General features: G+C 37.8%; 3 protein-coding genes across 4 annotated transcripts in view; 2 read left to right on the top strand and 1 right to left on the bottom strand.

Annotated features, from left to right (window-relative positions):
* Positions 1–2,954, top strand: part of lyrm9 (LYR motif containing 9) — a 5,361-nt gene extending 2,407 nt beyond the window's left edge. For both annotated transcript variants that reach the window (XM_050071110.1, XM_050071119.1), the window contains exons 3-4: positions 2,481–2,573; positions 2,658–2,954. In XM_050071110.1, the coding sequence (XP_049927067.1) occupies positions 2,481–2,573; positions 2,658–2,675 (111 nt within the window). In that variant the 3' untranslated portion in view covers positions 2,676–2,954. The remainder of the gene's footprint in view (positions 1–2,480; positions 2,574–2,657) is intronic.
* A 1,504-nt stretch (positions 2,955–4,458) lies between these two features.
* On the bottom strand, positions 4,459–9,349 carry ift20 (intraflagellar transport 20 homolog (Chlamydomonas)). Its single transcript, XM_050071095.1, has 5 exons — positions 9,197–9,349; positions 8,199–8,336; positions 8,016–8,101; positions 7,736–7,839; positions 4,459–5,242 (listed from the first exon to the last, which is right to left on the bottom strand). Exons 2-5 carry the CDS (start codon positions 8,323–8,325, stop codon positions 5,161–5,163), a joined length of 399 nt encoding a protein of 132 aa, XP_049927052.1. The 5' UTR covers positions 8,326–8,336; positions 9,197–9,349; the 3' UTR covers positions 4,459–5,160.
* A 2,189-nt stretch (positions 9,350–11,538) lies between these two features.
* The window catches only part of tnfaip1 (tumor necrosis factor, alpha-induced protein 1 (endothelial)), a 14,071-nt gene continuing 11,662 nt past the window's right edge, over positions 11,539–13,947 (top strand). Inside the window, exon 1 of the mRNA XM_050072140.1 lies at positions 11,539–11,725. The gene's annotated coding sequence lies outside the window, so the exon portion shown is untranslated. The remainder of the gene's footprint in view (positions 11,726–13,947) is intronic.

Below are 13,947 nucleotides of genomic sequence, written 5' to 3' on the forward strand. Positions count from 1 at the left end.
TGGGTTTGAGACACTGGGAGATACTCTTGTCTTTAAGTCATATAGATGGTGTTATCATTAGTTTGTCGACTTTACGCAGGCACCTTAAGACTTTGGGGTTGTTCAGACGAAAAGCCCATTCCGATCTGCTGGACATTGCAGTGTTTCTCCAGAATCAGTTGGACACATATGGCAAAATACATCCATGGATGCAGGCAGGGTCCAAAATTAACACTAGCCACTAGCCAAATGCTAGTAAAATAAGCAAGTGGCCAGTAACCTTGCTTCACTCACCAGNGTCCCCCATGCCACCCCAACCGCCGCCGCTGTCTGTATCGGTTATCGGCCAAATAAGTTGTTACATATCAGCATACTGGATATCGGCAAAAAATCCAATATCATGCATTCAGGGTCCAAAATTAACACTAGCCACTAGCCAAATACGAGTAAAATAAGCAAGTGGCCAGTAACCTTGCTTCACTCACCAGCCAAAAAAACAATGGTAATCTATTGAGTGGCTGGTAAAGTTTGAACATTCACTAGCCATTTGGCCGGTGAGTCAAAAAGTTAATTTTGGACACTGCATACATTCCTACTTGAAATAGACTTGTACATTGTATTATGTAGAATTTAGTTTAGAAACAACCCATTAATAAACCTCCAAACAAGTGACTGAGCTACTGATGATACATACACATTTTCAAGCTACAGTTTCTGAGCTGCCCATAAACACTCTGATATCACATACGGTTCAATATGTTTTAAAGTCAGTCCTACAGTCGATGCCATGATGTCTCAGTGGTTAATGTTGTCACCTCACAGTAAAAAGGTCCTCAGATCAGACCTGACAAGGCTTTTCTGTGCAGAGTTTCTATGTCTCCTGCATTTATGACCTACTTCCAGGTCGTCTGGTGTCTATCCACACCAAAACACATGCATGTTGTAAACATACAGTACCCACTTCTGCCATTGTCCCTGACCAAGACTGATCTAAGATCCAGAGTTGTGGCTGCTGTCACCTTCTCCCCTAGCCAAAACTAAGTAATTATTTGTAAAATGACAATTAATAGATCATTTTTAGGTAGCTATCAGATATCACCATGGATGTTGTACGTTCAGTATAAGCTACCACAGAGTTGTGCAATTGCGTGCTGTGTGCCACAGTTGTTCTCTGCAAAGTATAATGAGACTTTATAGTGGTCTCAACCATTGAGTTACAGGATGATTTAGGTTTATTACACCTTGGATCTCATTTTTGTTGTTTTGTCCATCTTCTGTATCAGTTACATTGTACTCTCCAAGACTGCACAAATGCTGCGCAGTAACTGCAGTAGGTCAAAGTTAAAATACAAAATTGGTCCCCTCTGTTTTCTCTTCCAAATAATTTTTGCTAAGCTGAGGGTTTGACTACAAAGTGTCTGATAGCCTAACTACTTGTATTTTTGACTTCTGTCTTTTATATTACCAGATCACAGCTACTAATTACAATATTATTATTATTACTGAAAGAGGGGCTAGCCAAATCTACAAATGAAGTCCCAAGCTGTAATAAATCAGAATTAGGGACTACGAATTATTTTCATCATCAGTTATTCTGGCCATTATTTTCTTGATTAATTGATTAATTGTTTGGTCTTGTACAGTTTTCAATAATTAAAAACTGTTGTGTTTTTATCTTCTGTTTAGACAGTTATAATTGACGATAGGAGTAGGGAACACTCAATACAGCACAGTATTACGTTATTTTTGTGTGGCAATACCATATTGATACATGGACGTCAAGTATCGATTTTGTAATAATACAAATTATTAATAGTCAACTCAATGATGATTTGATTAGATTTTGGTGGATAAAGGTCAGTGTGACCTCACAAAACATGTTTTTGGCCATAACTCAAGAATTCATACATAAATGGTGACAAAACTTCACACTAATGGCTAATAGAGTAAAATGATGAGAGATGGCATTTTATATTCAAAAGGTAAAAGGTCAGCATCACTGTGACGTGATAATGTTCTGCAAAAGCACTTTTCTGGCTGTAATTCAACATCATAACTCATGAACAGAAGGGGAGACATTCGGTCAGATACTGACTGGAAACTGTGCTGACTGTAAAGATGATCTGTGCTGCTGGGGGGAATATGTGTGTGAAGGATCTGTGTTTTAGAATATGTAGCTTCTTCACAGCAGCATCCATATTTGAAGCATTGTAAGCTGTCATGGCTACATATGAGTCTGGACAGACATGGATGTAAACTGTAACTGCAACTTGACTGGTTTGCAAGGTATAAAATCATGATGTAGTAATTCTAGTTTCTATATATTACTATGAACTACATAACAACCAACAACAATCATTCATACATAATTTACGTGTCATTATCAAACCTGTTGAGTGCTGTTTTCCAAGCTTGGAAAGATGAAGTACTTTTTGTTAAGTGCTCCATCATCTAAAAACATGAACACTTTATAATTGTCATCCTTTGCTTTTGGTTTCTAGGGTTACAACAGTCACTCAGATGAAGACGACCCAGAGAGGATACAAATGATAATCCAAAGGGCTGTTGCAGATGCAGAGTGGATTCTTAATAAAGTAAGTATGGAGGCCTTGTCAGATTAAAGTTGGTGTGCAAATAAAATACACACTGCTGTAATTAATTTTCTTTTTGATTCACAGTACAAGAAGAAGGAGTGAAGTTCATAAACCATGAATATGTCCTCCGATGATGCATTTTGCATTGCTGCACCAAACATGGGTCCCAGTGTGTGTCTGAGCCATGAGTGCTTATTGTTTTCAGTATTGCAACGATGTGGGTGAACAGCCATGATGAAGCAACACCTGGGACTACACTTTTTGAAATGACTACTTGGTTCAATCTGATGTTAACTGTCTATAAAAAGTGTAAATACTGTTCTTAGTTTGAAATGAGTTGACTATGTATAGTTTATTTTTCAATAAATTAATTCCCTATAATTATAGATTTCTTGTCTTATTAACTGTGTACTGAACTTACAGTAAGAGTGAAATGTTAAACAGGCTTAGACAGTTTTTTAGATCACCACACTTCAGAGCAACAAGCAGATCTATAGAGGGTAAAGTTAAGTATTGGTTAAGACTATTTCAGAAGGTCAAAGGTCAGTACACCACTCGGGAGCCAGGAGGGAGAAAAGGACCCAATCCAACACATCTTCATTCCCAACTCATCAAATATGGAAGCTTGGTCAGTGGCCCCACACGACAAACTATGATGCTCTGGTAGCCCTTTAGCATCAGTTTTAGATGCTCAGGGACGGCGTGTCAGTTTGTGCTCATAACGTTCGTTGTCTTTTCTGAATGAACTTCCTTCTTCATAGGAAATGTATAGTCCACTCGTTCAATGCATGCAGTCTCTTCTCAAAATAAACTTAGAACATTGGTAAAAATCTGCTTTTTAGGTTTACTTCCTGAGGTTTAGGCAACAAAAGCACATGGATAGGTTTAGAAACAACATGGTTTGGCTTAAAATGAGTACATTTGTTACTAATGTAATGTGATGTCACATGATGTATGTCACTAGCACAGTATACCACACATTCTGGCACACTAACTTTCTATGAAGAACTCCACTGACTTTTGGATCACAAAGGAAACGAGCAGTTTGACCCATCCACCTCTCCACCTGTCCCAATCTCCACACTCATGGACTCACTGACGTAGAGGTGCGATCCTGCACGGTGCACAAGGGTTTAGGGCTGTAACACTTTAAAATCATCACATGCATGAGGGCTCTCCAGACGTTTCAAGCCTTTTATGCACAGATTCAGTAAGTCTGCATTTCTGCAGACTTTGCCAAAAGGAATTACCCACAATTCAAAATGTTATATTATAACACAGGGTTAGTCAGGGAAGCCCTTAAGTATTTGAAAGAGAAAGGATAAACAAGGAGGGCTGGCACATGAGGTTCAGCCTAGAATAGTAAATTTACACAAACACTACATTAACATCAAGGATTGAAGATAGGTTCATAAAAAACACAAAATCAATGCAAACAGGTGATAATACAGCAGTCCCTTCGATGCAGATACATTTTAAGTGTTAAAGTGTGCCATCAAAGGGGAGAGGAGCTGATTGACCAGGTTTCCTTACAATGTGTAGTTTCCAAACAGAAAAATTCAACATAAAACATGAAAAAAATACTCCATCTGCTTAAGACGATAGTGTGATATGACTAAAAAAGTTATGGTACTGACGTATAATTTTGTAAATGATGGACCTACTTGGTATAAAGTTTAGCTATTCTCTGCAAAACCTTCATAAAAAGATGCATAACAACTAGTTTTCAGTCCATGACAGAACATTGTGTGTACCTATGTGTGCACAAGGACCAACAGTGTCAAAATACATGGATATTAAATCATTTTGTTGAAACAAAACACAAAGCACAAAGCTAAAATCTACTGATCCACCCCTCTAACGTCTTGACAGCAAAAATGACACATTTTACTGTGCAATATAATACAGTATTTATTCAAGTATAACCGTTTGTCATCTTAATTAGTACATGAAAGACTTTGACACATAACAGATAGAAAGAAGAAGAAAGGACAGTATATTCTTCATGTGCTGTGCCCACAGACTGGTTGTACCAGAAGAATTAAATAAAAGCAAAAACAACAACACACATCATCAAATTAGGATCAGCTCCTATCTTTTCAAATCTAAATGTATATACAGATGCATGCACATGCAGTATTTCAAGTGATACAAAAAGTAATAAAACTAGATATACAGAGTAATTCTTCAGTATAAATAGTATAAATAATATTCCTTTGTATAAATAGCTCCATCTTCGTTAATGTTGGTCTGAGATGTTGAGACATTTGGTGTGAGCAGAACGTAACGTTCCAAACATATTCAAGCGTACAACACTGTTGATCCCCACACCTGCTGACTACGGTGGGAACACATACAGTTGGCAGCTGGCTGTTATTTCACACACACAAGCATGTCAGAAATGAGGTGGTCAAAGGAGGTGGAGATGTTTGAGGATGATGAAGTTGGAGCTTTGGGATTGCTTCAGAAAAACAGTTGCAGCAGAGTAATTCTCTGAGGTGGGCATCGCCCAGAGAAGGCTGGACAGGCACTCTGGAAACACAGCTGTGCAGAAGTCGTACATTTGTCTGCTGTCTCAGTCACATCCTCACTTCTGCAGAATGAACTGGTCGATAAACTCGTTCTGCTCTGACTCCACTTTGGACAAGGCTTCATACTCAATACGATATCTGGAACAAGGAAACAGCAGAAAATTAACTGTAACTCAATAAATGCAATAAAGCAAAAATAACAGCCCATTACTTGCATGAAATATTGTTAGAAATGCCTACTATAGCAGATACCAGGATACAGTAAACACTGATGGGCCTGCTAAAGACATCGGTTTTTAACTAAGTAAGTAATTATTGACAGCTGAAAAAGTCACCGGATGATGTCATCACTGCTTAAAATATTGATTTTTAACATTAAAGCCATAAGAGACGTGGAGACTTTTCTCAGTTACTATTAATTTGCTGTTCCACATGATTTTATACACCAGAGGCAGCAATGTAAAACAGTCTACAGAAAATGACTGTACATACATAAGTGGTTCCCAAACTTTTGAAATAATGTACCCCATTTGAAATATTTTTCAGTGATGTACACCCAGACCAGCACAAGACATTTTTGGTAGGGAAAAAAAAAAGAAAAAAAGAAAAAAAAAAGGAAAGCTTATATAAAAAGGTCCAACACAGCGCTGTGCGATCAGTGTCTGACTGACTAAACCACAAACTTGTACCTGGAAAAACACGGAAATGCTACATTACAAATGCTGAGAATTCATCAATACATTTATGGCAAATCATTTTTTGTCATCATACAGTAACACTAAGACAGAATAGTATTTCAGAATCAGAATCTTTATTGTCATTGTACAAGTACAACGAAATTGTATATATTTTTTTTGTAGACTGTAATTGGAGATATATATTTTTTAATCAGATATTAATTTCTGTTTCTTTTCTCTTTTTTAGTTGAGCTACTTCAGTGTTTTACATATCCCCTGGCAACTGTAGAAGCACCCTGTGGGGTAGAAGTACCCCTCATTGGAAATCACTGGCATATGCTACATAAGAATGACAGCTCATGTACAGGCAGGATTCCTACAGCTTAAGGCAAGTTAGATTTAAGCCTTTTCTTCGAATTTTTAAATGCCACTTGGAAATTCCAGACCACTTTTACAATAACCATAACTGACAAAAAAAAACATGAGCTGACATCAATTCCTTGGGGTTAGGGACAATTTTGCCTAAATGTTGTAGAAATGTAGAAAACATGACTTGGTGACCCTTTGGTGTTTCTAACTATGCATGTGGGATTCCACTACCTTGACTCCCATCCTGCAGAGTTTGAAAAACTTTTTACATTAAAATACACCGTTCCTTGTATGCCGCAAAATCTTGATTAATGAGGCCATTTTTGATGAATTTGCCCCTCTCCATGTTGTCAAGGGTCCAGTGACAGCTAGCTAGCAAAAGGTGGATGAAATATGAGTGTCGTTTGTTTCACAATTCTGATCTGTGTGACATAAACTCAAGACCCATTAGGTATACTACAAGAACAAAAAATAATAATTTAGGATCTGCAGGAACCCTGTCAGGGAAAAGACGCAACACTGTAGGCACTAACTTTCTCCGGTCAATCAATTAATCAATCTATTTATTTGTCACATAAAATCATATGGATACAATTTTAGTGAAATGTAATACAAATGTAATTGAATGCTTTTTAAGCTAAATTTCTCTTACTTAAAGACTGATGTTTGGACAAATAAACTTTTTTCTTGTCAGGATTTTCAGGTAAGTATTAAGGTTATGTAGAATACACTGTATGTATTCCTGAGCAGAGGTTATTTTTATACAGGAATATGGTTATTATAGTGGGCTACTTTTGCCAACAGGTAAGTTCAAGTATCAAGAAAAATGTTAGGTTCAGGGGGGTTAAAGATTTATAACATTAAAAACAGGAAAGCTCAACTTTTTAGACAAAAACAAATTAAAATGGATAAATGAAATTTATTCATAAAACTGAATTTAATTTTAAGACTTTTTAGGGACCTGCAGACACCCTGTGTTAATAAACAACCTGAAAACAGATTTTTAATGTGTGGATCAGTGTACCTGAGGGATTTACACCTCTACACTACATGGCAGTATTTGTAAAAACCTTAACTCGTTTTTTTCTCATATCCACACCACGCATCTACTCAGTGTCTTGCCCAAGGAAATTTTGACAAGTGCTGAGGATCTAACTGCCAACCCTGTTATTAGCTACAGCCCCCTATGATGACCTGTAGGAGGACCCCCATCACCTGACAATCAAACAGTGACAGATGGTGTTGCAGGTACTGTGGTAACAGCTCTTGTGGAAATTAGTGGATGTAAAACAGGCATATATCAGGTGGGGCAACATTTAAAACCTTAAACCACTAGGGGTTATATAGCCATAATTCAGGCCAAACTGTTCGTTTACAGCTTTTAATTGTTTCTTAAGACAGTATACTACAACTGCTGCTGGTACATGTGGGATATTGATTACCTGCTGCACAAGCCATTTATTCAGGTTTGAGAGAAATTAACTATTTTGTGTGCTGAATTATATGGATGGGAAACCATGACCTGTCCCGCACACACCAGCTCTGTGTTGGTTGGGTTGTGGAAAACCACCTGTGCACTGCTTACCTCTCAAGTTGCATCTTCTTTTCAGCTATGAGAGCCTGAAGCTGCTGCTGTTGAGCCTCTCTTTGTTTTGCCACTGACTTCAGCAGGTTTCTGGCTCCTATTGCCTAAATGAGAAGAACACAGATCAAACAGAAGCACATACTGTATAGTATAAGCTACCTGAGACAACTAGTGTGTTTAAGGAGAGTTTAACCGACTTTGGGAGTTTCAAAGCTTTGGCATAAGAGTCCTACATGTTCTGCAATAGCCAATGAAAAGCAGCTTTAAATGTTAAGCTTACCTTCATCTTTTCCGTCTCTGCTTCTTTTGCCAATTCATCCACCAGCTCGATTAGACCTCCCACTATCTTCTGAAACTGGCTGATTTCTGCAAAGGATAAGACATATTTGCATATCTTGTAGGACCCATTGATATTGGAGGAGACATCAGGCACATCTTAATGGACAAATTATTCAGTGCTTACTGTCCACAAATTCTTTACATTCTTCCTTTAGCTCTGAGGTCTTCTGGCTGACATCAGGCTCCAGTACCCGGAGCTTGTTGAGTTCATCAAAATAAAAGCCTGCCTCGGCTAATGGGTCTTTAGCCATGGCCACAAGGCCTGTGACAAAGGAAACACAAAGAATGAGGGGTGAAGAATGGGACAGCAGCGGAAACAAACACAACTTAAAACTAGCTTGGACTTGTAGGGCATCTATGGAGCCATCTTTTACATGATATATTTTGAGATAAAGCAAGCGCTGTCTGACAGATAACTTTAGTGTTACACTGAAATCAACAGGCTTTATGGCTTGATAACATAATGCTGACAAGTGGCTTGCTACCTGACTATCACACAGTGAGAATATTTGTTTTGCTGACAGTGTGTCTCTGTCTCCAGGCAGCTGGTCTCCAGCAACGTTAACATACTACAGTATGCTAAACAATCATTTCGTTGAACTATGACCTTCAATCAGAGTCCACCATATGGCAATACGACCCATTACTTTTAAGAGCGCAGCTTTATTCAGTAAAGCTTTGTGCTAAATATACGAGTTAAATACATAGCTATAATGTTAGATTACGTCACATGCATCCTCGTTAACGTTATCTGGTTAACCCCTACGTTAGCTTAACGTCACCGTGTATCATATGTATAAGTTTGACTTTGCGTTGACTTCACAATAGTAATACAAGTCTCTAAAGTTGTAAAGAGTATCAAATAGCTAAAACGGTTCACATACGTTGAGCGTTTTTCCCGGTGGAAATTCATGCCTGCCCTGACTTAACCTAACCTACAATTAGTTACATTAACTCAAGCTAACGTTAGTTAGCTACATTTTGCTAGCCTCAGCCTGCTCACAAAAGCTAATAGGAAAACGAATTTAAACACACACTGTCCACGTTAATGCTTATTAAGTTCCTTAGAGAGCTACGTTAAACCGTATCTATCGCGTTATGGACAGAAAACAATATATTTACCTGTTAAAGCCGTTATGGCCGTTAGCTCAGATGGCCGTGTGTTGTGTGACTATGTGGCAGAGCGAGTCAGCCCGAAGCTCCTCCCCCTCCCGCTGCCAAGGAAACCAGATGCTGCTGCCCGTGTGTGTGTGTGTGTGTGCGTGTGTGTGTGTGTGTGTTCTCGGCTGATGCTCCGTGATTATCTCACGGACCACAGGCAAACTTGCAATTAAATGTATTCTACTGTCAAACGCTCAAACGACTAAAGAGATGGGCTACCATAAGTCTTCTCAGTTGACATTGAGAAGCTTTTACTTTGTAAATAAAGCGGAAATGAGATCAATTACCGTAATGTGGACAGTATAACGACTGCATAAAACTGACGAAGCCAAATGTCCAATCTCTTGAATATTAGAGCTGCAGAGATGTTCACTCTGCATGGGCTTCATCTGTTGTATGGAAGCATGAAAGATAACGTAAATTAATTCAGTTATAAATATGTCAGATCTTGTAAACTGAAAGCATCCGTGTTGCCTTATTCTTTTCAAAAGTCTAACATACCTGTTAGTTCATATGATTTAAGCTGTAAACTGAGTCCTAATATGCTAATGCGCATCTTGAAGTAGCCTATTTGTTGTCAACAGCTCTTAGCCTGTTTAGCTGTGTTTTTTAAAGTATTTTTCTTCATCATTCCTGACTTTTCCATTTTGTTTATTTTGTTTTGGTAATCTGGGTACATTTTACTTGTAAAACCTGTAAAAAAGTCTCTTTACATCAGCCCAGGTTCCAGATTGGAGGAGGGTCCCTGGTTTTACTCCAGCAGAGCCAGCAACCTTATCCAGATAACTAATTCAACCTGCTTCCTGAAAACCTAAGTCCTGACTGTATGCAGCAAATCAAATGATGGCTTTACAACTTAATTACATACAGCTCCAACAGCTAGAGCCAGCTAGAACCAATAGACACTACTAACCTAACAGCCTCTGCTGCCTGTTGGAGGAAGCTTGGGAGCAAAAGGATAGCCTACCTACCTGTGTGAGGTGCTTTAAGTAAATGCATTATGTTTTACAAAGTAATCCATAATTACCTCAACATCCAATTGTCAAAATTAAATGGGAATGTAACCTACATGAATATGCCATGTCTTAGGTATAAACTGCAGGGGATGGATTAAAGCCATAATAATAGCAGACTGGATGAAACTACCAAGCACCCACCTTGCCAGTAAATTATATATTTTTATAGCGTGAAAACACTCAGTAAAACATGCAAATATCTGTCAGATATAATCCAAGCAAACTGTATACAAATACTGTCATATCCACTTACTTAAAGCAACCTGTTACATTACTGTTTTTATATCACAGAAACAAAAATATAACATAAAAAAGATTTGCTTTCTCCACCTGCATCGTTCTATCAGAAAATCTGAAAGTCACTTACTTTTTTGATGAGGGTAACATTTCAGTTTTATAGTAGGCTAAGTCCATGACCTACATAGGCTTTTACAAAGTTTTGTTAGATAGTGATCTTGGCAAAGTGTTACTTCTGGTTAAACATAGGAATCAGCTACATTTTGATATGAGAGTTAAAAGTCTGTGATGAGTGATTGTAGCTGGCTAATATAATTTTATCACAGAGTTGTTTCAAATGTTAGCAGTGTTGGTTAACTCACTGATTTTGGGGTTGGTTACTGTATTTTTTTGAAAGATTAAAACCATTTTTAAAGGTAAGAAACAATATTTACGTATTTTTTAAATTATTATTCTGAAAAGTAAATGGCAAAAGTAATTAGACATTCCTACTGATAAACTGCTCAAAAATGTTTGGTTTTAAAAATGCACTGATATTAATATTCTTGTTTTCTGGTTCTTATTTGAATTAAATGTTCAAATTGTTTCTTTTCATTGCATCAATTTTCTTTTTTTTGTAACTATAGCAGTTTAACATTGTGCCAACTAGGCCCATAACGAGCGCCAACCAGCCCCAGCACAAATGCACAACATGACTTTTAAAGCTGAGACCTTAACCTCTCATTTGCTGCCGGTCAGAATATTTTAACATAAATTATACCAGAGAAATACTATAGTGAGTGAAAACTGTGCCAACCAACTATGGAATCAAATTTGTTTCCATAACCAACCCCAGTGTCCCCTACTCAAAAGTTTATGTTCATCTTGTTCAGCTTCATTGTCCTTGTTTTGACATGTATGACTATTCTGTGTATGTACAACGAATACAGAAAACAGTCAGTCACAAAACAGATGTGCACACATGGCCAATAATGCGGACTCTAATCCTGTTTCAGAAAATGTGTCGCAATGCATATTACTGACTGTGGGGGGCAGCATTATGCCTTGTAAGGCACAGACTGCTGTACACTTCATAGAAGAAGAAAGCAGAGGGGAGAGTAACTTCACATACTTTTCTCCAACACAAATCTCGATGCTGAATCTGATGTAGATTTCCACCTCGCGGAGAAAAAGGCCAGGTTAATTAGCCACACAGTGTGCGTTTATCCGACAACACGAACAGAAGGCAGTCAGGCAGGTGAGTAAGACAAGCTTCCTACACTCGTTACGTGTTGTTCACTGCTGGATGAAGCCAGGGAACATAACGTCACGTACTCCATTGAAAAATCTGGTAATTTAATGTGACTTTGTTTCGTAGAACAAACACATCTGGAGAATTTAGAGCCTTTTCCGAATGTAACATTACATTGTGAGTAATTCGGGCTGTGTTCAGTTCAGAAACTAACCCAGATTTTAATCTATTTTCAATTTTTAGGATTGGCTAGTTTGTCTGGCTGTCCCGTATTCGCATAAAGTTTGCCCACCCTGTTCAACATTAGCTAACATTAGCAAAACACACCCACGTAGGAAGTAGCGGTGACAGAGTGACGCAAAGCGAATTAACGGGACAATGTTTTGTTTTAATAAAGTATGAGTGATGGAGTGTTGACAAGACGAGTTGACCAGAAGACGGTATTTTTCATACACATTAACGTTACTATAACAGCCTCACACTATGATAGGGCCTTTGCTGACGAAAAAGAAACTATTAAAAGGGGCACATATTAAATGGAATTCGGTCCATAACATTTCTGTATATGTCCAGCCAAGGTAACCCTCAGCTAGGTGTTAAATAACACCATAATTTGCCAAGTAACGACAAGTTCACTTTATAAGTCAAAGTTAGGTTACAGTTAGCCATTGCTCACCTAGCTTAGCCTTGACAGGTCTCTGTTAGTGGATGCTTTGACGATATGGGAGTTAAACACCAGTTAGCCAAATAACTTTTAACAGCTAGCAGGCAACTACTTGAAGTTATAAAGCATAGTATTCATTTGCTAGCACCGCTACACCTCAGACAATAAAACCATTCAAACCTTTAATGTGGTGCATAACGCTGTCACAATACTCTGTTCAACTGAACTAGCTTCTCTTTATGAGGACCATCACTACAGGAACAGAGTGGATATCAGCAGCTAATAATAGCTAATTTTAAGAAAAGTAAGCTGCCTTCCGTAATAAATGTAGTTTATTTTACATTTTGAATACAGTATTTTTTTCATCACAGTATTACTAATTTTAGTAGAGAATATGAGTTGTTTAACACCCACACTGATGGGCTCATGTCGTAAAACAGCTTTGCGACTGTCTTTAAACATAAAGCAGTCTTCTGAAAATATGAAAGATTATTAGAAGTTGTGACACATAATATCAGGTGACATTACAATATGTGACAAATATCCTATGGCTGAGCAGCATTACAGTCTATTTATACTGTGTGTTTTGATATAGGCTTTCATAAGAGTTTCACCATACATTAGTGTACACATTTATTTATTCAGTCATTTTTTGTAACCCTTTATCCTGTCAGGGTTCGCGAGGGGGCTGTAGCCTGTAGTTAAGTGTAGCCTGTGACAAAAAAGAGACATGTTCTGAGTATGACATCTTTTGTTGTTGTTGTTGTTTAAGACAACAGTAGCTTGTTGGTGTTTTTGTTAGTGCTCAGGATTAGCCACTTTCAAATCATATGGCTGTTTTATTGTACATTTGTTTGACAAATTTCTCTTCCACACTTTTATTTCCTTCATTACAGTTGGCTACTTGTTATTAGTGGTGGGGGAAAATGGATCCAGCATAATATCGCAATATTTTTGTGTAACAATGTTGTATCATGGGTGGCATGGTGATGGAGTGGTTAACATTATCACCCCACAGCAAGAGGGTTCCTGGTTCGAACCCAGGGTTTGATGCTTTAGGTTACTAAGTGTATGCTCAAGTAGCATCTCTCATAAAATAGAATTATTATTGAACTGCGCAACTGGTAATCAGCTGGTGACTCTAAATTACCCGTAGGTGTGAATGTGAGCATGAATGGTTGTCTGTCTCAGTGTGTCAGCCCTGTGATAGTCTGGCAGCCTGTCCAGGGTGTACCCCACCTCTCACCAAATGTCAGCTGGGATAGGCTCCAGCCCCCTCCGCGACCCCTAACAGGATAAGCGATTGTGGAAAATGAATGAATATCGTATGGTTACATGGACGGAAGTATCGATTTAAAAAAAAACAAACTATATTAATTATTAATATTATAAATACAAATTAAACATTTGATAGCCTACTGGAATAATATATATATATATATATATATATATATATATATATATACAGTGGTGTGAAAAAGTGTTTGCCCCCTTCCTGATTTCTTACTTTTTTGCATGTTTTCCACACTTAAATGTTTCAGATCATCAAACAAATTTAAACATT

This window comes from Epinephelus moara, chromosome 2 (assembly GCF_006386435.1).
Source record: "Epinephelus moara isolate mb chromosome 2, YSFRI_EMoa_1.0, whole genome shotgun sequence".
Lineage (NCBI taxonomy): Eukaryota > Metazoa > Chordata > Actinopteri > Perciformes > Serranidae > Epinephelus > Epinephelus moara.